Source organism: Colletes gigas, unplaced genomic scaffold, assembly GCF_013123115.1.
Source record: "Colletes gigas isolate AHSC1104 unplaced genomic scaffold, ASM1312311v1 Colletes_gigas_Sc00020, whole genome shotgun sequence".
Lineage (NCBI taxonomy): Eukaryota > Metazoa > Arthropoda > Insecta > Hymenoptera > Colletidae > Colletes > Colletes gigas.
The window spans coordinates 3,463,557-3,490,104 of NW_025106649.1; the positions used below are offsets into that span (position 1 = coordinate 3,463,557).

At 46.5% G+C, this 26,548-nt stretch overlaps 1 protein-coding gene across 6 annotated transcripts in view; it reads left to right on the top strand.

Annotated features, from left to right (window-relative positions):
* LOC122400846 (protein outspread) overlaps positions 1–26,548 on the top strand; it is a 211,008-nt gene that overhangs the window by 29,714 nt on the left and 154,746 nt on the right. For 5 of the 6 annotated variants that reach the window (XM_043402539.1, XM_043402540.1, XM_043402541.1 and 2 more), the window contains exon 2: positions 26,293–26,373. In XM_043402539.1, the coding sequence (XP_043258474.1) occupies positions 26,293–26,373 (81 nt within the window). Of the gene's footprint in view, positions 1–16,563; positions 16,756–26,292; positions 26,374–26,548 lie in introns of those variants that run through there. The other variant, XM_043402542.1, reaches the window with a different exon arrangement.

Genomic DNA, 26,548 nt, shown 5'->3' on the forward strand with positions numbered 1-26,548 from the left:
TAAGCAGGAAACGTAACTAACGCCAGCAACACTTTCCTTCGAATTAACAGCCGGCAAAAGTTTACAATTTGTTCGTAATTGCGACGCGGTTTTCTCCTCGTTCGATTCCGCGCCTCTTTCTCTTTCTCTTTCTCCATACCAGCGCAGCCTGTTTTTGCAAGGAAACAGGAATCGGTTACGATGTTGTTACCGTTATTAATGTTATTGACGAGTCGCGTTACGAGAAATTCCACTCGTACGCTCGCGGGCGAAACCTGCTTTCGACTCGTATCGTAGAATAATGAAGTTTTATCAGCCACGCCCACAATTGGGATCGCGGCGATCAATCTCTGATTCCGGTCTCGCGGAAGAGGTCGTATCGTTGTTTACGTCGGTCTCGCGGCGGAAAAATCGCGGCCGTTCCTTTTGCTCGTTTTTCCTTGTAAACGAGCACGAGTGTTTATAAATCATTCTAACAACATTCGAAACGGTGTCACTGTACGGTACATCGTTGTCCAGCTGGTTAATGGACCTTCCAAATGTTTATGCTTCGTGGACCGTAAATGTGTCGAGAATTCTAGGGCTCGAAATAAGTTAATTTCGTTCCGGTCGAAATATGGCGCGGTCAAAGTACGGACCTTCGAAGACAGCAGTTTCCAACGATGGTTTACGTAAATTGCTTCGCCAATCAATATTTCTCTCCGTGATCTTTAAATGTACGAACTTACTTTCAGCCATAGTGTCGCGTTAATCCCCGATTGTCGGTCGCTGCTAACGGATAATCGGATCGTACTTTGCATGGAAACGATCCTGCTCCCCTCGATTTCAGATTTCATTTCGCTTTCCCGCCTTTTTTGCGAGCCACGGTAACAGTAGCGTAACAAGAATCCGATCAGTGGGTGCGCCCCGTTAGTTGCACGGAAACGAGTTCCCCCCTCGTTCCCTTTCCTCGTTAGGTGTTTCCGACTCTGATACGCGCCGGATATCAGCGCGATATCGTTGCATGCAATTAGGAAAAACGTCGACCGCGACGCCGTGCACAGTTAGTCGTTAATTACCGACACCGTAAGGATTCCTTCCGTCAACGTTTCTAGGTAAACGATAGGCTGATATCAAACTCGCAACATCAAGTGGGACATTTTCCACCTGGTCATTCTAGAGATTATTTAAACAGTTGATATAAAATTGTTCTTATTTGCTAATTCTGTCTTTTCTCTTGTTTCAGGTAAGTCACTCGCACGCATCATACACGAATCCACAGCTACTTTCGAAAGATATTTCTCATCACAGGTATTTATTAACATAGGTAGTAGCTTCGAAATATAAAACACAGCGCGACAAGTTACGGAGCACGCATATTTTAATATTTTTAAAACGGTTCAACGAATTGTTCGCGCGGTAACCGGCGCGATGATCGTTAATCGATGCGATCGTAGGCCGTTCGTGGTTCAGTTTCACGGAAGAAAGAATCTATCAGCCCCATCTATAGATAGCTCGTTTCTTGTTCGTATTTTCTGGTCGCTATTAACGCTGACGATTTCACGATTGTAGCCTCGTAAGTACAGTTCTGGCAGACGGAATTCCATCTTTCCGTCCAACTGCAGATCGCTCGGATCTCAGCCCGGGTCGCTTGATTATAATCTACCCGGCCACTATGGCGGCATGCAATCTGAAACTCGACGGAGAAGCATGTCACTCGGCTGTTCGCAGCTGCCAAGGCCTATGGTTATCCCATCGTCGGACATCCTGTTCGTTTTGCTGGTCGCGGATCCGCGGAATCCCGATCCGTGGATCGGCAGTCAGCCACCAAGCTACCCCGGCTCTCTAGCTCGTAGATCGCGTCGATCGATAGATCTCCCCGGTCGCTCGGTAGCTCGGATCACTGTAATATCGACCCCTTGCCTCCGTATTCGCGCCGTCGAAGGGTCGGGATGCCAGAGAATGGGAGCTCGAACCAGACGGATGCCCCCAGGGTGTATTGAACTCGATCTCTTTAATCGTTCGATCCCTCGGCCGGGATTATCGATTGATACGTAACCGGTGAAATATTTGACTCGGTACCCGGAGGAACGCTGCGATCCTTTGCGTGGAACGAAGAATCTCGCCTTGGTGCTTCCTCGATGGGTTCTCCGATCGTTCTCAGATCGTTTTTTAAATAGTTTTCTCGGGCAGTTATTTATTTATTTACGCCTACGTTTCCTTCGTGACTTCGTTGCACATAATTATACGTGTTTCCTTAGGTTTCCGTAAAACTCAAAGTTTGCTAGGGCGAACCAAAGAATGATTTGTATTTAATAAATCCCCAGTGGTTCGCGACGATCGTGCAGAAACCGCTCGTCTTGTTTACAGAAAGCATAAAGCCCGAGTCTATTATCGTATAAATAACTCGGGATACTTTGCGAGCGGCGTGGCTAATACCTGACCTATAAAACCCCCGGCTTCGAGATGTTTACACTTGGCCATTTTCGCGTGAGTACCCTAGAAACGTTTTTGCGTCTCTCAATTGGCAATAAACGGTGGCAAAAAGCCAACCGAGGGAACAAAGGACGACTTCGGAAACTATCGGTTTCTATCGCGATCCTTTGGAAAGGTGCCATCGTCGTGTATTTTTTACCCCCAGCCGCGAGCGACTGTTATTGCCCTGTGCATCGATTCTCTCGACTTTAAAATTCTAAAGTTTTTAGGTAATATTGTTATTAGCACGGGGACCCGGATCGAGAGCGCAACAGAGTCGTTGGAAGAGCGTTTCGCGTGGATTTCCAATCTAGGTTCCATTCTGCGTGGCTTTAATCTTGCCATCAATCGCAATCAGTCGGGCCCACGAGGCGAAAGCAAAAGTATTCGAGCCCTTTCTCTGGATTCCCTTTCACGGATCGGTCTCCCGCCATTTTTCTCCCGGGGGGGCTTTTGTTCCCCGTGATCGAACGAGCTCCGCTAGATCCCCGCACCCGAGCAGCGAGCCTCTCTTCAAATTACGGAATCGCTAATACGGACCGTTGCGCTCCACAATGGGCTCTAGAAGCCATTTTTGTTTCTATTATTATACGTTCGTTCCACCGACGTCGATTTTTAAAATCTAACAAAATCTCAGGTATCTATAAAACATCGGCCTCGTTTTGTAATAAATTTATTTCCGTGTCTACGGATTGAAAGTTTCATTGGAGTGCACGTATTCTCCCTGTAACTATCGTTCGGGCTAATGCGCAATCACGTATCGGCCGATGGAGTCGCGATAAAAGCGCAACGACGATCGCGAGAGGCCATCCACCGATAAAATCCCGACCCCGACATTGTCGTTGCACGATGCGAATGCAGTTATTCGGCCTGGCCGCGATACAGTTTTAATAGGGGGTCCCCTGGTAACCGAAGTCTCGGCTCTATCTTTATCCAGCCGGGTTCGTGTCGGTTCCCCCTTTTCTTACCGAGTGCGTTCCAACCCGGTGTCCACTCGAGAGTTTTAATCTCGAGAGTCGGTATCGAGAATAAGAGCTCTTTCACGCGAACAAGCGGAAGAGCCTTCGTGCTGGAAGGTGCCGCGTCACTCTTGATCCTAGAAACATCGAGCCTCCGAGACCTTGTAGAGAGGCCTCGTCCACAGCCCACCCATGTCTCCATGTATTCTTTAAAACGAGCTAAAGTTTAGTTTTTCCTTTCGTAAAACTCTTTTTCACTAAGATGGAGTTGCCTTTTCTAAGTGTGTCGTGAAAAAGAGACGAGTACTTGTATCGGAGTGTCTTAATCTCGATAGCGTCTCTTGAGATCGAAACTCATCAGCGGATAAGGCATTTTTTGTTATCGATATTAGAAGCAAAAAGTCGCGTCTAGGAAGTTTTCCCCAAGCTGTGCAAATTTTATGAGTTAGGGCTTGCAAAAACAAAGTTTCGGTCACAGTTATTCGTTTTTACTGTCCCTCGGTTGCTAAGGGTCGCGTCCCTCAGAACTATCCGAGCGCACATTCCTTACGGCCATTGCACGCTAGAAGTTAAGTGGGTCCTCCAAACCCGTTCCTTTTATGTCTCGAATAACGATGAAGAGAAGGCTAGTTACTGGAGTTCCACCCCATCGGTGTGACGCAGTCGAGGGTAGATATATTACTCCTGAAACCATATTACATATTTCTCAATTGTTTTTCACACGGTCTCTGTCAGTCTGACCCCCCAGGGAATTTTATTTTAAAGGTTGAACTTTCTCACAAGATATTTTCGACGACTTCTGTAAATTTCGATTAAATATAAAAACGATGGAAATATAATGCGGCACCGTTCGAGTAGCGTACGATATCTGCGTGTGCACCAACGCTCCGGTGCAATTCTCATTCAGGTTCGGTCTCCTCGGTCGCGCACGTATGCACGCACGTACGTTTCCATTTAATTCCCCGTCCCGTCCCCGTCGCGACGCCAAGGTACGCCTGTCCGTGTCCCTGCGCGAACCGGAGTTCGTTACTGTCGAGCGCGAAACGATTTGCCCGAGACGCCGCGTGGCCAGTGGGACGTATGATCAAACAACACTTGACAGGCCCGAAGGACAACCGCAAGTGTACCGTCAGCCTGACACTCTCCGCCGTGCCGAGATTAGATATCGACGTTAACAATCGGGCTCGGCATGAAAATCGTCGTGCGCCGCGCCGCGCCGCGTATTGCACGACAACCTAAACGGTACGTTTCTCTCGCCGCGCCTATCTTATCCGTCTCTAATACCGCTGTAAACCTACCTAACGCCTCTAAACCCTAAACCCTTACTTCACATACCATCCACTTACCCTCTATAGAACTCCGGAGAGACCAGAACTCTGCGGGACGCCCGAAACTCAAAGTGTTTGGAGTCCTAATAGGTCCACCGTGGCGAATTTAGCTATTTCTACCTGCACCCCTACTATTTACCCTAGCAACGAGAAGCCAGTTTATTGAGTTCACAAACGGGGAACCATAATCTAGAATCATTAACCCTCCCGAGTCTTGATTCCGAGTACTAGGGTCTCTTTTACCTGGTCAAACTTAATAGACTGTCTCCAATTCCTCTGTGGCGAATTTAGCTATTTGTACTTGCGCTTCTACTATTTATTCTAGTAACGAAAAGCTAATTTACCAGTAGCCGTAATCTAGAATTATCAACCCTTTTGAGTCTTGTAGTGCAATTGGAACTAAGGACGTTTTCTCTAGGATCAGTTTCAATTCTTCTTTATTTGGGTGCGTGGGTTCTCTACATTCAGCTATTTGACACCACGTTTTCCATATCTTACATAGTTTACATTACTCCCTTTCTTACCCCTTTTCTATTTGCCTTACTCTAAACATATTTAGTAAAACTATAAAATAAGAACAGACAACCACAACGTTTCTTAATTTCTTATTGCTTCCCCCATGCGCAGGACATGCCCCGTTTCAGTCATAACATTGTAAAGGTCTGTTCTACCTGATGAAGCGTATAACTTAACAGTAACGAAATCAGCGACAAGACCAGCGATTTAGAAACGCAATAACGCAGAAATTGAATGAGAAACCTTATCCAGGAATACGATTTACGGAAATTGAGGTTGTAGCGAAAATGGACGTCCGAGGGTCATTGGGGTCGCGAAGGACGAGTATCGTTATCGAGGTTTTGCGCGGGCCGATGCTAACGAGGCTAGAATAATCCCGGATCGGGGTCCCCGGCTTCGGTATATATATTTTGATACTCTGTGGCGTGTTATCGGGGGCCGATTTAATAGATCGTAAACGTTTATCGTCCGGTCTGATCTCGACGGGGCCACGGGGATCAGCGGGGAATCTGGTAAATAGGGGAGATCGTGGAACGAGATCGCGGAGGGAGGAATTTCTCAGGCGAGGCCGTTTTTTCCCACGGATCGCGTATAGAGGCGGATCGCGCGATAAGACACGGTTGATTTGTTAGTTTGGCGTGGCCATAGGCGGGAGGGGGAGGAGGAGGAGGAAGGGACACGCGATACGCGGCGAGTCGCGGCTGTGTCGCGCGGACGCTGCGCCGACGAAGCGGTTGCAACGTCTAAGCCGATGGCCAAGCCTGCTATTCCTGTACCTTCTATACTAGACGGCGTAGCGCAGGGCAATGACACTCGCTCGTCCCTAGCCCGACTGGCTTCTTCGCGCTCGTTGCAGGTGCGCCTCCGCCTTCTTGCGTGCAACGCCCGACGCTAATTTAATCAATCCCCGAACCAACGCGACCCTGGACGATTCGAACCATCCTTGGGTCCTCCCTGACCCGCCTTCCTCCTCTCCTCGCCTTCCCATCAAATTGGAATAATATCAAAATTTAAACTCGAGTTAACCCTTGAATGGACTCTCAATCTCAACCGAATTATTTTACTTAACGTTGATTTTTACCAAATTGGCGAATGGAAATCAATTTTCAGGGCCGCAGTAACCCCAATGATCCACTTGAGGGTTATTAGAATTAAGTGGCATTTTGCCTGTCAAATAAATCACTAAAAGTGTATGAAAACATCGAGCGACCCAACGAAGGAAACGACCGCTCGTTCGTCGAGGGTTTCCGTTTCCAATTTCACGTGTTCGCTTGGCCGGTGCGTGCGCTCGTACCGCGCGGACGCTTCGATTTTTCCGGTGGACGGACGATCCTACTTGTCGCGCGAACGCGACGAATCTCTAATTAATGCCGTCGACCGCTCGGCCGTTATTAAATTTCCTTTGGCGCGCGGTCTTCGAGGATGTGCGTGTCGCCTCTACCCGCGAAGCAAATTGGAGCGGATTCGATTCTTCGGGATTTTTTCGCGCCACGAAAAGATCGTTTTCTTAATGATACGTCCGCGCGACCGTACGACGGGTGTTTTTTAATCAGCCTGTAGGCACGGTTCCCTGGCACGAGGCTTTCGCAGAATTGGCACGGATTTCTTTTTCTGCGGGGCCAAGAATATGTCAGCCACGGGGAGAGCTCATCGGGGAAAACCAACGTGTCAAGCTCCCTTCTGGCCGCACGTGGGCGTTTATACTTAGTTTCGTCATTTGGGTCGCGCCAAATTGCAACGGTGCCCGCCGCGACGCGTTCGTCGCTAAAGCTCCCGAGTGCAATAAACTTTGCATTCTTGCGTCATTGCGACCGTCGTGACTCGTAACAACCAGTTGTTTACCCCTAACGATGCCAGAGTCCACCTCCGGAACAATACCTTTGTTCTTCTGCGTTTATCGAGAGACGTTCGGCCACGGAGAATCGAGAGTCGAATCTTTTTTACCTTGGTTTTATCGTCGATAAACGATCCGAGGTATTTTCTAAACGAACACTGGTCGAGCAGATTAATAGACAGTCGTCGAAAACAATATTCGCGGTGTCGAATTTATACGGTTGCAGGTACCTTTGTCTTCGTTCCTCGGAGTGAGACCTTACAAAATCGTTGCTAGCACCTGCCACCGCCAGAGGCAATTAAACAGGAACGTTGCTTAACGCTTCTTATTAGAGGTTGCTCCCTGCTAATTTCTTTCTTTCCACGGAAAGATTTCCAAGCCGCGGTTCGCTGACCTCGCGAATTTCGTATCTTTCGTTAACGAAGATATTACGTTACGAAAAACAGAAATTTGCCTGACAGTTGCAGTATTAATTTCAATAACCAAATACAATGTGACAGTGGATTAGATTTCGAATGTGAATCCAAACGAACGCCTAGGATCGCGAAGCGAGGCGCTGCAATATCGTTCGCCGCTACCGGAAATTAGTTTCTCATCGCGGATAGGTTGGTGCATGCATTATCGGAGTCATCGTGCGAAACTGGTAGCAAATTGAGGGTTATTCGAACCACTGACTGCTATTTCTGCGTCACGGATCGCGATCGTCGGCCCTTTTTGTCGTCTCGTTTGCTCAGCGAGAGGTTGATGCAGCATCTTTTCGCCCTTAACGCGATCGACCCCCAGCCACGAGGAGATCCGTTCGTAAGGTCGATTCAATGAACCGTGCCGGAAGGAACGTTATCATTTACCATTCCCTCCTTACCCTCGATCCTCTTCGATTCACCCGCGACGCCATACGGCAACGTTGTTCTTGGCTCGATGCCAAGATAGGGCGCGATATCAACATCGTTGGAGATCATCCCGGCAGATACTAGGATAGACGCTGTTAACTGGCAATTTCGCGAACCAGCCGTTCTATTAAACGTCTGAAAAATCACCGCAACTACCGGTTTTCTGTGTCCCAGGCCAACGGCTGCCACCGTTTCCACGCGATCCGCTCCGCATACAGGCGATAACAAAAATCGCGAAAATATTAGCTTGAATCTCGAAACGCTGCGTTCTCAGAAAGCTACGTCTTTATTTGATCGAAGCACGACTTTTAGAATAATTCGCCAACGGGTTGAATATAATATAATCGAAATTCACAGAGACACAGAATATTTATTTAATTCCATGAGACTTCCTTTCGGGGGGCGTTTAATTGTCGACGAAAGTTCTGGCCTCCGAATTGGACAATCGCTTAATAAGACGGCGGCGCGGGTAATGAGGCCTTCCTCGAACGTTTCGAGAATTTAATTCCGTGTTAGGAAAGCCTACGACGGTTGCACAATTCTTGAATTCTGCGCGGAAGGGATTCTCGGTTAATAGTTCCTTGGAACATCATCGCTGCTGACACTGTGTACGTCGTGCTGTTACTCAATGTTGCTCAACGCGAGATTCGTCGCAACAGTTTCGTCAGAGGGTCTCCACGGGTTCACGGTGGGATAGATTTTCCCGAAACGGGGTCAAGATTCGAACGATGCACTTTTTAATCGACCGTGAATATCTCGTAATTATTGGTGAGAATTTTTGGTCGAGATCTTCGGTTGTATTGGAAGGCATCATCGATTATTTTATTGTATTTCAAATGGTCTTGCAAATTTATTAATACTCTGATAAAGTAATAGAATGATTTTGTCGTTACGGTCGTTCGTCCGGTTTGGTATCTCGGTCCAGCGAAGGCGTGGTACCTTCCAGGGTAGAGAGTACAGGTGGTTTCGAGAATGGCGAGTCTGGTCGGAGGAGGTCGGCTTAAGCGTGCCACTGTGTCAGTAACAGTACTCCTCGTAAAAGAGGCTCGGCCTCGGAGGTCGCGACCTGCGACCCGTCTACGTGATACCCCTTAACGCGTAACGAGCTTCAAACAGTTCTCAAAACCACCTGCCTGCAGGCCTATTAAAACCTCGCTAATAAGCCAGGCCGACCAAGGATGACCGCGTTTCGAGCCGAGATCGACTAGCGAATACCTCAGTGGTGGCCAAACCTTCTTACGATACGTATCGCCCGTCTTAAACACTCAAGAAGAAATTCCGTACCGTCAAATATTAACAAATGGTTCTGAAAATAACTGTTTCAACCTCTCGTGTATCAGAATTAAAATAGATAAACCCGGAAAAAATGGAATTACCATTACGGGATACTTTGATTCTTCCGTTTGTATCAATTCTATTCGATCGTCGAATGCTATTTAAAATTGATAATTGCGCTTCGTACTGATTTGTGTAGGCGTTCGTAAATCAAACGAATCGTAGAGGAGGCCTGGAAGAGCCGCAGTTTGGCCACCGTTGACATACGTTATCGTAGAACAGGGGTCGGCAACCTCCCGAGGCGAAAAGAATCGAAATTCCATGTTTGAGAAACGAAAAGAGCCACGCACGCACATAACGCGATATCCTTGTTTATAAACTTGTGTAGCGTCTATTCCTGACGCGACTTTTGAACTTTCGGAGCACGGTCATCGATAAATTGCACGATTCTTTCCTAGCTTGGATCTTCGAGGAGCGAATAAAATACCTTGCTTCTCCGATCTAATCGATAGTTGTGAAACGTAGGAAAACTAGGAAGGCGTAAAGCTCTTTTATAACAGCTAGTGTTAGAGGAAGACTCTGTTGCTACGACGTGTCTTCCTACGATTTTTCTACGTGCTTCCGTTAACGTAGACCCTTATTGTCATCCATAATACCTTCAAACCTTCCCGAATCATCGACGATATCGAAGGTGGTCGGTGGTCAGAGATCACCTAGGGAATTTCGGGGGAGGTGACAGCGTGACAGGTTGAGGATCTTATCAAACGTTCTCCCTGACGCGACGCCGGTTTGAAACGTGTCAATTAATCCCGGAATCGCGTTTGCTCGAGTCAGACGTTTCTCACAACGGACCGTGGGCCGATGACTTTTTCCAATCCTTCGTCCCCTCGGGGCCCATTGATTTCCATCGGCGAGTCTGTCTAGCCCGGCATCCCAGAGCGGTTCGGTGACGAAACTCGGGATACCGTATTAGACAGGAATCCGTGCAGACCGTTTCGAGGTCCAAGTCTCTTTCGAGTGAAAGGCCGAATGAGTTGAGAAACACGCGGACAGAGACAGACGGAAAGGCCTCTGATGGGAGACCAAAGTTGCCCAACTCTGGCGCGGCCGATACTGAAATTGAAATTCGAGAAACTCTCGTGAGAAGTTCGACGCGATCGGGACACAGGACTCCGTGCCTCGATCCTCGTCCTGGACCGGATTAAAATTGATATCGGTATCGCTTGCTCGCTTTCCACGCGGATCGTGGGGGCAAAATTGAATTCGACCCGATTCATTGACCCGCTCGAACCGTCACGACCCGTCGCGACACTGTTAACCGCCTAACGGTCGACGCTAACTGCCTGTGGAATCAAAGTTTAAACGATTCTATTCCTGGCTTCGCTGCATCGAGCCTTCGTAACAACCTCCAACGCTTTTTGTATTTCGCCGGCCGAGAAATTCGTCGAACGGATCTTAGCAATATTTTAGATAGAAGGAATTCGAGACAAATTAGTTTGGTAATATTCATTAAGCGCAGGAATTTCCTAGCAATTGTTTTCATATACCGTTTAAACTCAGCTCGTGCGATTCGACAAATTGCTACAATTACCGGGCGCAGTTATACGAGGAAACATTAGGAAAATAAGATACTCCGGGGTCTCTCTGTTTTCACTATGGGCGGTTTAATCATTGGTATAATGCCCGGTACATGATCTTTCTGACAATCTCTTAGATATATTGTCTCGTTCGATTCAACAAGTTACCAGAATCGCCTGCGTTCTATTTCATGGAAGGAAAGAGAGACGTTGCCCAGGTCTTTCTTGCCTCGAGCACGAGAAAATTAGTCTTGGAATCATGTTAGGCGCGCAATCTTGCTGGAAATCGCCTAAATAAGCTATCTAAAATCTAATTACTCGTTTCTACGACTACGGTCGCTGTATTTTATTCCGGCGATACTTTAGGAAGACTGTAGATCTAATTCCGTGTATCGACTATGAGCAACTCGGTCTTGTATCGTCTTAATGACTACATGATCTTGCTAACGTCTCGGATAAGCTGTCCGGAACCATCTTAGATGGCACTTCGATGGGTAGTTGCGACTACGATTACAATCCAGTACTGGAGTTGTTAAGGATCGGTGCACGAGATAACAGAAGATTCACGTCTGATTTATATAAATTAACGAAATCGAATAGAACGCGGAAGCATCGACCTACTCGTTTCAACGCGCTCGAACTCGCATATTCCATTTTATTTAATGCGTTGTACTCATGAATATACAAAATTTACTCTACAGGAAAATTATTCAGATCGGTGCATCTATAAAATTGCACTCTGCAACTTCTTTCACGTTTTTTTCTATTTTACTTCCATTTCCTCTCCGAGCAATTTTGTTATTTGCTGTATTTTCCTACGCAATAAAGTATCATCTTCGCGCTCTATCGAGCGAATGATCGAATTCTCCTTACGTACGGAAGAAAAATTGTTCCCATTAATCGGGTCGATGGCCCTCGAGGACGATTCGAGCCACTTTCCAGGCCATTTTTGGAGCCGAGACGCAACCGGCGCGACGTTTCCTTTCAAGGTTAACCTAATTCGACCTGCCTAATTACTATTTCTGTCTTGGGCCGCGCGAGCTCGTCCCCGTTGACGTGAACTTCCCTTTCGGGCTCGTTTAAAGCGCCCACGCGATGCGAACGTGACTTTATGCAGCCGGCCGCGCGCTGATCGAATGAAGATCGATATTAATTTGAAGTAACGGGACGGGAGGTTCCTTTGTGCCCGATACAAAGGCTGTTTTACGATGCGTGTCGTCGGTGTCGCGTGTATCGGTATGCAACGACGTCGTTCCGATCATAACGTTACTCGCGTTAGCGCTTTCAAATCGTTTCTATGACAATAAGAACGGAATTTTATTAGACTATCCGGAACGTAAGAGATTACAGGTTCTGTTCCTTTCGTGTAAGCGTTCCAGTGGTGTAGATCAAACGAATAAATACAATTGGTTCTGCACGAGGCGATTGTCTGAATTCGACCACTGTTTTATGGGCTTCTTTGGATGACAGTTTTGTTAACTACGCGATCCCAACGAAATACATTGACGTTTATAGTTTATGCCTCAAATTGTGGTCTCTCAACGTACGAAATTTTCATCGATTTGATAATGTTGAAGTAAAAAAACTCCCCATCCCACGTTGTTAGGATGTCGACCTTACAGGCGCAATAAAGCAATCGGGAAAACCCCGAGACTTCGAAGTCGCAGCGACTAGGTGTGTCGCAGGTCAAGCGTACCTGAAAAAAGGTTGATCCTTATATTTTGAACTTGCTTGAAGACTGCCGTTTTTCGGCAGTTCGACGCGACGAGTCGGCGCGGACAGGACACTGTAGAGTCCTGGGATATTTTCCTTTACACACAAATATATATAAGTTCTTTATCAAGAACTGTGTCTTTTTTTATTAAAGAAGAAGCTTTCATTAAATCATAATAACACTCTGAATAGATAACAGGGAAGTATTAGATTCTCAGGTTTCATTCAGCTATAAATGTAATATAGGAGATTAAAAGCATACACCAAATTTCACGCACCATTCATCTATCACGATCATCCGCCATTCGAGGGTTAAATTCAGCCAACAGTTGACGAACGATTTAAAAAATGGCCGCGGTGGTATGTACGGGGACTTTTTCTCGCAAACAATGGTGGAAAGCGTAAAGAGACAAAGTCGTACAGTTTCGCGTGGAATTCCAGCGAAAGTCCCGGTCCCCCGTAGGATCGGTGCAAGGTCTCGCCCATAGTTCCAGGCGGCGAACGGAACGAAAGATATTAAATCGGTTGGACAAACGTCGGGCCTAACGATCGCCATGTAGAAGGGAAAAAACGAACGTTCCGGTCGTCGAGATCGATCCCCGCGGTTCCCCTTGCGTGTAATTTCTTCGATCGTCTAAAAAGGGAATATTCCGGCGTCACATTACTCGTAATCCAGAGCCCCGCTAACGAATTCAACTGTCGAGTTAAGGTGAACGGGGCATGTAACGCTTCTAACGGTACCCGTGGTTCACGCATATCGTACGTAGGAGCACGGCCGCCGTTCGTAGCTACCGGTTCGATTGTTTCCGTATCGATTTCCATTTCTCTCTTATGGCGACCCTTAGGCCTAATGACAATGAAACGTATTGCCCGGCTCGGTCGTACACAGCCGGGGCCGGCAGAGTTATATTGCGACATTTTAGGGCTCGTTACGCTAGAGAGCAATTGCTGCGTGTTACCGCGCGAAACAATAAGGAACACGAAAAATAGACACGCGGACCAAACACACGGACACGCGTTTTACCTAAGCGAGTCTCCGCGTTCCGATCGGTTCGCGATATCGCGGCCGTTTTATTGGAAGCCTGTTAGCGGTCGGAAAGTCGGTTGCATATTATCCAGCGACTGAATTCTCTGTCTCGACTCGTCTATCGCCATACAACTATTTCCGTTCCTGATAAAATTAATTTAGGAATTATCGAGTAATGTGTCTCCGTATGTTTCCGCGGCTTTGATAAGATGGCTACGCAGTCGCGTTCTCCGCAGAGATTCACGGGTGAAAGTTTTCAGGTGTTCCGGGTGCTACGATCGCCGTAACGGGTAGGCATCTTTTGCAAAAATGTGGTCGAGGTTTTCAAGGACTGAGCGCAGCAGGAAGTCGAAGGCAGACGAAAGCGATACTCAGTCGGTGGAAAGTGGTCGCGAGGTCGGTCGTTTGGTCGATTAAGTTCTTATTAGAATTCCAACGACCGGGTGACCGTGAAATCGAAGTCGGTTGGCCGCGAGTCAAAGAAAGCACCGGCTTCGTACGAGATCGTCGCCAGTCAATGAGGATTCGTTTTCACCTGGTACCACGAGCCTGGCCTGCTAGCGTGAGAACATTGCTATTCGAGGTTCGTCGGACGAAAGCAAGAAACGAACCACTCTCTTATGCGCGCGCCAGGCTACTCCCGATTTTCTTGTTTCGCCTTCGAAATCGCAGTCGAGGCACGTCCGTTACTCTCCTCCTTTTCGCTCGATACAATTTCCACCGGGGTTCCTCGATTTTCGTCCATTTCTTAATCGATCCATGTACGAAAATTCTATTAGAGGATTTCTTGATTTCTTCTCTTTGACACTGACGAAACTTTCATCATACGCAGTAAGCATCCTCTGTACTATGTTCCCAATAGTTCCCATTGTACACCATTGCACTGTTACGACTTCCTGGTAAGTTTTCATACGATTTTATTGCCAGCTTCTTTTCCCCTGTAATTATTTCGTTTTTATACCGGCGGATGACTTATGCTTATCCTCCGTCTGTTCTCAGACCGTTTTCTACCACTTTCTCCGCAACGTCGGTCGTCAAGAAAGTGAGTGCTTCGAAGCATCTCTCGTTTCTTGTACCCGAGTCATCGACCCATCCACCTTTAATCGATTTGACACAAAAAAAAAGCGATACGTACATTCGGTCTGTCTGGAGTTTTTATTCGGGGCACTTTCATCGTTTCCGGAGAACATACGATGAATCATCGCGCTCTCGTAATTCGTATCGTCAAAATAATTCGCGATAATTTTTATCGGAATTAGTTTGAAAAAATGCACATTTTCACTTAGCCCATTTACTAGAATCATTCTCTGTCCTACGAATGCAGTTATCGTTGTTTGTTCGACACCAACATCGTCAGCTTTAGATTACGTTTCTCCGTATCTGTGTTAGGTGTTTACCGAACGTTATCTACAAATTTTTGTCACAGACTTTCTTTGCGATCTTACCGACTCGAATTCACTTCTCACAAAGTTTCGAATGTTTTCCAAGTCGCAGCAATTTTGCTGGACGTCGTTTATAAAATTTCGTGCACGTAGCGTCTAGTAAGAAAACGGTAAGATCTTACGGGGACAATTTGTCACAAAGGACCGGTTTGCTCCCGGAAGTTTGGCATCCACTCGTGGCACGAAAGTTTTAGGCGTGGCGTTATCTTTCGCGTCGAAACAAATTTTTCGAATCTTAATAGCACGCTTTAAAAAAGTATAATTCGATTTCATAGAAAAGTAGAAGAGGCTTCGGTAGATAGAATGGCAAATTATATACGCGCGATTCCTATTAAGGAAACGAAAAGAACCGAATGCAAAGGCCATTCGACTCCCGGAAGCCACGGAACATCGACGACCGGGGCCACGAAGGTCTCCGGGGAGATCTGGGTTCGGCGATCGTACGAGAATCGGTGAATTTCCGGGCGCGATTTCCACGGTCGTGTGACAAGGTTTCGATTTTTCTGTGGAAACGGAGAGAGAAAGATGGAGGCAAGCGTGTAATCGCGGCACACACGAGTCCCTGCAGTTGCACATTATGCCCCGTGATTGCCCGGGGCAACCACGAGCGGGAGGCACGGCCAGTCATTCCCGACAAGTGCGCATCACGACATCGGGGTCTACCTTATATATCCACCTACGTTTATATCCACCCACGTTTTCCACCTTATTCACCTTAACCCGCGTCCGCTTTCGGGATCTCTCTCACGGCGAGCTCTATCGCTCGAGGTCGGTCGAACCGACTGTGTGGGTCAGGTCAAGAAACCGCCTCGTTCCGCGAGATCGGTCAATAATATCGGCACCGCGTCGATCGTCCTTGACACGATTTCAACGCCTCGTTGTCCAGCGATTTTTCTCGCTTAGCCGCCTGTCGTGTGGGCAAACGTCGATCGACGAGTCGTAGATCTTCCAGGCTACAACAGACACTGACTCCATAACTGTTTCTCTTTTTCGCATTTTTGAAAATTCCACTCCAACTATAAAATGTTAATTTGTCCACTAGTTGGGTCTACTAACTATGATAGAAGGACCCTGGTCGACCGATCGCGTGAAAATGAAGCAAATGGAGAATCGATTGATCCCCCCTATCGGTGAAAGAGTCATTATTGCAGGGTGTCTCCGTCGAAACAGAGAAATCAGAGGGCTCGTAGCCGCGGAGGAGGTCCGGGAGGCAGAAGGCGGGCGCAAAATCGTAACGTATCATTATCGTGGCGAGGTATTCGTACGATTTACCGCCATCGATCATGCCAAGGGGACGCAAGAAATCGAAAAGCCGTGGCGCAGCATCGGTATCGGTACCGCGGAGAGGATCATTACGTTACGCAAGATTAACCCACCTCCCTTGTCTCTCGTTCTCTCGGCGTTCTTCCCAGACGCCCGAGTCCTTCCCGGCGTGTTACGTCGATTACTGGTCTCGCATGTTTTGCAACAACAATACAGCTGTGCATACAAATGCATACAAATAACCACGGCGCTGGTTAGCCGGGGCTCGGAAAGAATTACCCAAGAGAAGCGTTGGAGGTCGAAGACGTGGGATCGAACAGGCTGTTTCGACGCGGGGAAAAGGAGAGAACCAGAGGCCAGAGACCAGATAAACAGCCTGACGTTCGCGACCGAGGCAGAAAGAAAGAGAGGGCGAGATGCGTGCATGTGTACAGAATAATTACCAGACTCCCGACGACCATTGTTGCCACGCAAATTACTAACGAGCTACTGGAAGAGGTGAGAATGCATTCTGCGTGTTCGTCGCGAGAAAAAAGAAAAAAAAAATAACGAGGAATCGACGGTGAAGGTTGGGAGGAATGAAAAATATCGATCGGGAATGAGCGCCCCTCCACGCGGATCATTATGTAAACGCTGTAGCTGTGTCGGTTATTGACATTTCACGGATATTACGAGTCTATGCGCGATCACGTTACCGTAGCGTTAACTAAGAACATTCCTGGACAGGAGACAAACCTTTCTTTCGCCACGCATTCTATTCCCAGTTTCGTCGAAATCAGCTGACGATTCTTCATCTACGAGGATCGAGGGCGACGAGAGGACTAAATGAATACATTTGTTCCGTTGCAATTTCTTCATTGGAAAGTAAATATGCCATTCAACAGAGTTAATACTTTCCAAAAGCTATAATACTTAGAAATAATCTGAAGTTTGCTCAAAGCAAAGAGAAATTCAAATCGATATTGACCCGTGACATCTATAAATCCTAGCCGTGTCGCGTCCTTGGAAAATTTAATTACGAATATTTATTCACGATCTTACCGATGTTAGATGTTGCAATATTTTAAAGCGCTTAGAGCTACGAAACTATTGGACATCTTATATTCTATATTTTAGATTCATCTGCGCTTGAATTTATCACGTGCATCAGGTACGAAGAGATTAATAACACCCGGGCAAAAAACAGTTTATCATTACGATATTAATGCCATGAAAATTGTTTATACTCATTAACCTTCGCGTTTGAAGTCCAACTTCGTTCCAAGGATCTTCTCGAAGTACTTCAAAGCGACAGTCATCTTCTTTTATTACCACGATTCCTATTAACCCTTTGCACTCCGAGAAGTTTTCTGAATACAAGCCACCCGGCTTCTCAAAGGCAATTTCGCGTCGAGAATTAAAAGTGTTAATTTTTTTTATAAAATCGCGATAGAAATAGCGTCGAACACGAAAGGTTAAGAATCGACGGTGATATTTGGGAACAACGATTCACTCTCTCTGGATCTCGCCGATTCGTTTTCGTAATCGGCGTTTAAAAACGAGCCGCGCAAGGTGGCCGTCGATCTTTTGCGTAACCGGGCACAGGTGAACGCCGTTAACGACCGACAGTCGTTTCGTCGAACGGAGTTGAAAAGTTTTTCCACTTTTTTTTCTTTCTTTTCCGTCTCCCTCCGCGTTAACTGAATTCCACGTTGGCCTGTTTAGTCAAGACGGACGAGTTCACATTTCCCGGGCGGAGGTTTAACGACCACTTAATTGTAGGACTTGCGTTAAGAACGCTCTGTTAATTACAGCCTGCGTGGAAACGAAGCAATACGGTCCCCGTCGTGTGGGAAAAAGACTAGCATCTCGCTGGAAAAGTGGCGAGAAAAAAATCTGGCGAATTTCGACCAAACTACAAACATTCGTGAGTTTAAAATCGCAATGGTCGCGTTCGAGACGAGCTATCGCTTCTTTCTCGTTCCATATCGGTGGGATATAGTTCTCGAATAATCCGGTAAAACAAAGTTCTACTTATTTTAGTTATCGTAACACAGTTTCGCGCGTGCATTAATCTTCGGTAGAGATAGCGTCGATCGAGTCATCGAACAGTAAGCTGCAAACTGTTACGATTTATCTTCCGAAACCAGTGTCTATCAATATCTACGATTTAGAAATAAGTTTCTATTCTAACGCTCGGTAACGTCTCTTTTAAAATAAAAGCCAATATTATTCCATCAAAATTTCTGTTCCCGTTCGGAAGCTCGGAATAGTCGAACGTCGAAGGGGGTGAGTGTATTTATGGAGTCGCAGTCTACGAACGCTGTCATAAAATCTCAGCTCGGATCGCGTATAAGCGGAACTGTTAAGTCACGGTGGAAATTTTCGATAAAATTACGCCAGTGGCTTCGCTGACCCAAACGACGCGCTCAGCAGCTGTCGATGATTCGAGAAACTTTCGAGTCATTTCGCGTCGGTTCTTCTTTATCGTCGCCACTTTTACCTCCGTTCGCCGCGATCTCGACGAGCCATCCTATTTTCCGCGATGAATAATGGATCGAGGCGATTATTTAACGCGGCTTCCTGAATAGTAATAGACGCGACGGGGTCATAATCGCGATAAAGTATCGGAACACCGAGCTCTCCTGCGAGGAATTTCCGAGGCAACGACGATTCCTCGAGGTTTTCTTTGACTGTTACGCGGTCGCGGTGCTAATCGAGTAGAAAGTCGCTCGAAGAGGGAATCAATTGGCGTATTAAGGGGGTAGTCTAGACAGGATGCGGAAAAAGTAGGCCATCTTTCATATTTTACCAAAGAAGATCTATCGGTTAGACTCCCTGCACCATTGTTTGGATCTTGCCAAGTTGCGTGCATTTATTTTATGCAAAAACAGATTTAGCCTGTCATTTGCACAGGTGTGCAGAATGTAAACCAGCACAGAATTTCTATTCCCCGACGTAAACAAACAGAAGAAAACAGCTTCGTTAAAGAATTACATCGACTCGTTAACATTACATGGATCTACGTTTACCCAAGTTGCTCGTTTCTGAAGTTTGGTTTGAATTTTTCTCCGTGCAGCTTGTACACCGTACATTTTATAAATCTGTTACTACATCTGCGGCATGTCGCGCAGAACTGGACGATTGGAGCTGCAGGTAATTAAGATTCGTGTCTTATTTTGATACCGAGCGTCTCGCAGACATCGTTATCCTCGTTGGATTGGGTGTGGAGAGATCTCCAGATTCGAGTTTATTATACTTTATTTGGTCAAATCGACCGACGGCGTTCAACGACGCGATGATACGAATTAAGATTGCCCTTGGGAGCGTTATCTGCGAAAGTATCGGCGTCGAAGTTGCCAGCGTTTAAGCAATTGGGTCAATTTAATGCGAGCGGAAGACAATGCAATCTTCCTTCGATCAAAGTACCGAATAACGTAGTAAAAACGCCTGACAGAAAATATAATTTATTTCACTCGACGTTTTGACGAAAATAAACGCAATATTCCTTCTATCTAAACCGTGGTAACGATGTTTACGATATAAAATTGTTATCGAGGATATCTTTAGACACGGGAATGGCGTTCTTCGGAATAAATAATTTCGATTTTATTGTTCCACTCAATATGTTTCGAGCGACAAATACACGGCTGGTAGTTAATGGAAGGGAAGGATCTGGACGTGTCGCGGAGGCCTCCACTTACTTGTATCTATCCTTGTAAAATGTGATGCGCGATGCTTGAAACGGTCGTCCTTGAAGATCTCGCGACCCGTCTGCGGCGAACAGAAAAATATCGACTGGTGTGTGGATTTTCCACGGGTGAAAGGGTTCTGTTGGCTGACCAGAGGGTAAGGTGGCTTCCACGGCGTTCTTAATCCTTTCGTCGATCGATTTCTCGACGCGATAAACATCGGTCGCGGCTAGGCGGGGACAGGTTTCCAGCAGACGGGGGTTCGAGTGGACACCGGATGTGGGATACGCAGACGACGAGACGCGTGGGATTCCTGTGTGATGCACGCGAGCTCGGTGTCGAACGACCGACAGCGTCGAGCAGGACAGCTTTGACGACGTGTGCGCGGTTGCTCGTAGAATATTGCGAAGACAAATCGTCGATCGCGCCACACAGACCGCACACTTGCTCGATTTACCCCAAACGTATCCAAAATGTGCAATTAGAAAAACTGAGAACAGTTTCTGCAATTATAGGGATATTGCTGTTTACAATTATTAATTAAGCTGCTTTTTGGTCTTCAGAGCAGAACCAAAATTTGGAATTAGAAATTCTCGTTAGTAATTTGTTTCTAATTTTTGTTCGGTTTCGCTCCGAAAACTCGAGTACTGTATCAATTACTCGAAATTATCCCAAATAATTATCAGTTTATTCAGTTTTAACGTTTTCGAGGTCTCTAGAAATCACGTAACTTTATAGAAGCCATAGCAGTCGGAGCGTTCGTCGTCGTTCGACAGGAGATTTACGTTCCTCGCGAGAGAAACTCGCGGTAAATTGCTTTTCTCCGGCGACTTCGCGGGTTTCAGGAACCCTCCGGCGAGCAAGATTACGAGATTATCGGTAAAAATCGTCGAATCACTTTTACGCTCGATCATCGTGCCCCGGAAGAGGCGAACGAGCCGCGTTCGTAGGACTTCGTTAACGATGGATGTTCTCTTAAACGAAAGGAGGCTCTAATAGGGGCCTCCTCGTTATTGAATCTAAACGCACGACGATCTTTCATAGCTTCCTGTATTCTCATCGCGACGCTCGGTACGTGTACCGTATGCCAACGCCGAATTAACGTTTCGACGGCCGCTGTCGCGTACGCGCGACTTCGACGCTGACGCGCGATCGTGATTCAATTCCCTCGACTTGTGACTCCTCTTTCCCTTCGGTTCTTAAATCTTACATCAGCTTTAGTTCTTCTCACGTCAAAATCAATAAGTCGCAAAGTTACATAATTTTGATTGATTGATTAATGAAAAAATAAAATTGCGATCAGGGTGCATTAATCAGTCACATCTTGAATAAATTGATTTTAAGCGTTAATCGTCATCGACTAACTCTCGACAATATTGAAAAAATACCCGTAACATTGTAATTTAAATAATAATTGATTATTATTATGTTCAAGTAATAAAATTATTTGAACATAATTTTGAATATATTTTGGCATATTATTGATACATGTGTGACATATGTCACTTACATATTTTGACATGATCATCTGCAGTCTATATACTCCACCGAATATCTAACAAAATCGATAGGAATTTTGTAATAATCCGGCCACCCAGCGAGAGCGTTGAGACAAGAGTGTGCCAACGTCGTCGTTAAGATTTGACCGGGAGCGCGAAACTCGTACTCCCGCCTCCGCTCGGAAAGCGTTAACGCGTCGAACGGGATTGTCTTATTGGCCGGGCGTCGCCCACGCCATGCTCTGATTGGCTAACGAGGTGGCGAGCGAGCCAGATCTTTAATTGCCTTAATAAAGCGCAGCTCGCCGCCTCGGCGACGCTCGGTTTACAGTGCGTGCACCTACGCCAACGTCGGCGGGGGCCACCTTCGTCGTCTCTCGACCTTATTGGAGATTAGAGGCGAGTGGGCCCCGCATCTGGGTCGCGTTTAGAGCTTAAGGACTGGCAAGGACTCGGTCGAACCGTGTCAAGGACGACCTGGCGAGGAACCTGTGGACCCCTTCCAGCAGCCGATCAACCTGTCGTCCAATTATTGCCAATCGCGGGACAAGTGTCTCTGATTGCGCAACACCGTCCCAGCGGGTCGCTCCGCGTTCCGTTCTTTCGGCTTCGGATTAGTAAATCGGCGTCGATCGATCGTTCGACCGAGACCGGGACGATGGATGCTTAACACCTCGGCCAACCAAGAGAGATTTCTCTCGGCCAGCCTGTCCAGGGTTGGGATGATTTATAGAGGTATCGATGAAGATTGCGATATTAATTAGTATCGGCCGCGGCTCGTTCGTGGGAGCAGAGGCGTTGCTCCGAGCTATCGAATTGGGCCCGCGAAGTCGATTCAGATATCCCGCCGGAACTCTCGATGGACGTTGGAAATATGATTCAGCAGAGACACTCGAAAGACCCGTGAAGCTACTCCTAGCTTTACGACCGCTATTCACCGGGCAATATTTCTTAGTTTCTTGTCCCCTGGTAAACTCAAGGCGCGGAGACTTCGGTTTACGGGTCGTCAACCTGTCGCTAGCAGCAGGACAGTCGACTCCGAAGAGCTAAACTCGAGTTTAGAAGAATGATTAGAATCCTTATTAAAATATAAGACGCTGAAAGGCGTAACCCGCCCTTAATTTAGATCGTCGGCCATTGTTTGGTAAACATATTTCGTCCCGTTCACGGCGGTTGCCTGCGACGATGTTCTTCTCGTATCGTCGATCGGATCGCCTTGATCCCTGACGCTTCTCAGGTGCTAAAAATAAATGCTCCCGACGGTAGAAACAGCATTTCGATTTCCATTCCGCGCGTCGCGCGTTTCTCGTTTTGCATCCGCTGGCAAGCGCAATAAAGATCCGATGCGATGGTAAATCTGTCCGATCGTCGGTAGTTTTCCATCGCGCTTTTGTCCAATGGGATACCGTGGCTCGCAGAGACAGACCGGAAGTCAATTGTGAACGCGCGCCCGGCGACAGGAAATCAGCGCTGCCCGGACGGAAAGCTGTTAAACAGAGCGTAGATTCGACGCAATCGATTTGAGCCGACGAAATAAAAAACTTCCATCGAGAGCGTCGAATTATCTTTACGAACGGATCGAATGTCTGGTCGAGATTTCACGAGATCGATCCTTGGTCTAACCGCGACTTTGCTCGTTCACGATAGGCTTACTAGATTATCAATCCTGGCTCCTGTGTTCCCCAAAATTGAAAGGGTGAAATAAAATAACTCTACGATCACTGATTTTTGATCGTATTTAAGCCTGGTCTTGCGTCAGACTGTTTTATTCTACTTAAAAGCGAATAACTCGATTCCATTGCTTTGTTCTCCCGCAAGAGGAAAAATAAAAACACCGAAGGTGTAATATTCGTCGAAAGTGGCGCAAGACCAGCCGCGGCGAATAAAAGGTGTTATTTCATCGGTCAATTTTCATAAAAATGATCGCATAATGAATCTGCGCGCGCCTAAGATCGGTGAAACATAAAATACGCGTATTACCATTTATTAATATTTATAAGCCGATTAAAATGCATACCCTTAAATATTTCGACAGAAGAAGACTCGCATTACTCTCAAATCCAACACAATTGCTTCGTCGGAACTTTGAAAAATGGTCTGTTTAATATTCCCCTCGACGATGAGCCGTGATAATTGCATCGTCGAATCGATCATGATCCTAATCAATCTTGAACCGCGTATAGTTAGGTGAAATGCCTGTTACGTAACCGGGAAGATGCTACACGCTTTATCTCCTCGAATGTTCGAAATAAATTAGAAAGTTGTTAGGAATACGACTGTTTCAACTTGTCGAAGCGTAAAACCCGACACGTATGGTTGCATTAATCGTCTATCAAATAAGTATTCTTTTGAATACGATTTGATTTTCTTTTTTAACGATTGGAATTAAGTTTTCCAGAGATTTACAGTCGACGATTGGATCGAATGAAAGGCGTAGGGATCAATTTCGCGAGTTACCCTTAATTTTTCGAGAATAATCGCGTTCCTGGCGATCCCCCGCCAACGTCGAGTTTTCGCCTGAACGGTAGGCGAGCACGAAAAGAACGTAGGAGCGTATTTTCCCACGTACGATGAGTTTTTCGACGCTGTACGCGACAGTAACAAGCGCGTAAGCATTTTATCTCTGGTGGTAATTGCGCTCGTTGGAGAGAATCGGCTCGTCCGCGGCGCGTAAATTAGTTTATCGTAGACAAGGTTTCTGTTAAAGCGTTCACAATGGAATTCCGCGGTGTGCACGCGCGTTACCGCGTGTTTAGGCATCGGAGCTTTTTGTCGGTGTCCGTGATCTTTTGTTTAGCCCATACAAGGGAGCACCATAATTTTCTCCAAAGAAAGACGCGCTCGGGCACCGGGGAACGCAACCTCGAGCGCTGCCAGACCGACTTTATTTCTCCATAAAGCAGAGTGAATTCTCGTTCTTGCCTCTCTGCCCGGGCTGATGATCGCCTCGTTTCGTGATTGCCACGCACTGGAAAATCATTGTCAGCCGTGAAGACGTATTACTTTTCTTGCTTGGACCTTTTCTCTCTCTTTCTCGAGCCAGCTTTGCCCCTCGCGGTTCTCCTTTCACGAAATGCATGGAAATTTCATGCATTTTCTCTTTATTTCGAAAATTTTGACATTATCGAACCGTCACGTTTACGAAAGTCAAAGTTTTTAAATTAAATTTCGCTGCTCCAGAATTTCGCGGATCGTTTCTCTCGAGCCAAATTGAAACGAGAAACTTCCAAAGAAAAAGTACTCCATTTTTCGTGAAAGTAAATTAAGCGTTTCTAGTCTCGATATTGGTAACAAACGCGTCCAACTTGCTGAAAGTAACTGTTTAGGACAACGAAGTGGTTCGTGACGGAACGTTTCAGCGTGTAACGAACCGCGATGCGAGCATAGTCCATTGTGATATCACACGGCACCGTTAGCCATGTTTGAATAGGCTTCGAGTGGATTTCGATTCATCAACCATTTTTGCGAGAGGCGCGACAGTGGTAGAAATTCCATTCGTCTTTCTAGGCCGGGGTCCTTAATTCGCACTAGTGCGACACTCGAGCTGAATGCAATTAAGATTATGGCGTCGTTTCTCGCAGTATTCTAATTATCATATACTCGACGCGCTCTGTATTAATTACACCGAGTGAAATTTTTCAATTTCAATCACAAACATTTAACGTTACTTTAAATTTTCTGTAAACTTTCCGCAATCAAAGTATGTAATAAAGACGAAAGTAATATTTTTATTCGTCCCAAATTTCGTGGACTTAATTACGGACCACGGAGGACGATTATGGACTCGATTCGAAAGTAATTACAGAGCAGGGTTAAAAACCCCGTGGATGCGTGTTTGTAAACGTGCTCGCCCGGTGGATAGTGTGAATGAACCTTTATAGGCACGAACAAGCGAGGAAACACGTGAAATGGATGAGAGAGGAAACGCTGTCTGGCTCGGAGCTCTTGATGAATGACCGATTTAAGATTCTTCGGAGATACGTACCTGGCTCACGTGACTTTCCTTTCCACCTGAATGGCTGCTGCTTCTGTTTCCCTTCCGACGTCCCTGTGCCCTTCGATCCCCGTCCTCCGTCGTTTTTCCTGCACGCGGTAGCCCCTAAATCTTCGTCCAAACATAATAATAGAGTTTGAAGAGGATCCGGCGCGGCGGCGGCGTCGCCGGAAACTTTGATTAGACGCCGGTGCGTGGCGGATGGAACGGCCCGTTTCGCCAGACGGCAAATTGCTTTTTCGTGCTTTATATTCCGGTCGTGTTTCGCTCGATCGAAACTTTTTTAATAATCGAAACAACTTAACTTTTTTTTTCCACGAACTCGAAACGACGACAGTCCTTTAACAAATCTGCGGGGTAGTCGAACCCGGATCTCTTGGAGCAATTAGGCTATTTGGGGCCATCGACGATTACTTCTCCGCCGCCTCGTAACTCACGATAGTTCGTAAGTCGGTTTTTTCGAGTTATTTTTTACTGGTCGACGGAGCTGGATGGTCGAATAAAATTTCGACCCGGGAACGTAATGTTCGCCTTTTTTGCTCCGTTAAGTATCGCTCGGCGTCGGAGATACGTTTTTATTTCGGCTTACCTGGAGTTGTGCGTTCTTTTATTTTCGAGAATTATAAGTTTAATATAAAAATCGCGTGAAAGCGCGGCTCGAAACGTCGAAAATAAAGCGAGCCAGAAATGGCAAAGAAATTGCTGCGCTCCCAAGAAATATTAGTTTTAATAACATTTGGAGTTTCGTTCGTACAATTTTATTAATACCCTGTGAGCTTCACTTCTTTTTTTTAACAGACATAATAAATCGATGACCCGTGTTTCTTCCATACACGTGCGCGTAAATACTGACTCTGTCTTTTTGTTTCAGGCCACGAGGAAGATTTCAAAATGCGGATACCTGTTCGTCGCCCCCGGCTGGGACTTCTCGAATCCGCTGAATCGGACGAAGGTGAGCGAAAATTTCTCGATCGATGGTACCATTAACGCGTTCACTGTCGCGACGGACACCGGTGTCCACCATTCGCGTTTCACAAATATAGTTCGAAGCCTAAATTTGGTAGCTTTTCGGTTCCTTTCGAAAGGATCGAGCAGCTCTCGCGGAAGCGTCGAGGAACGATCGGAGG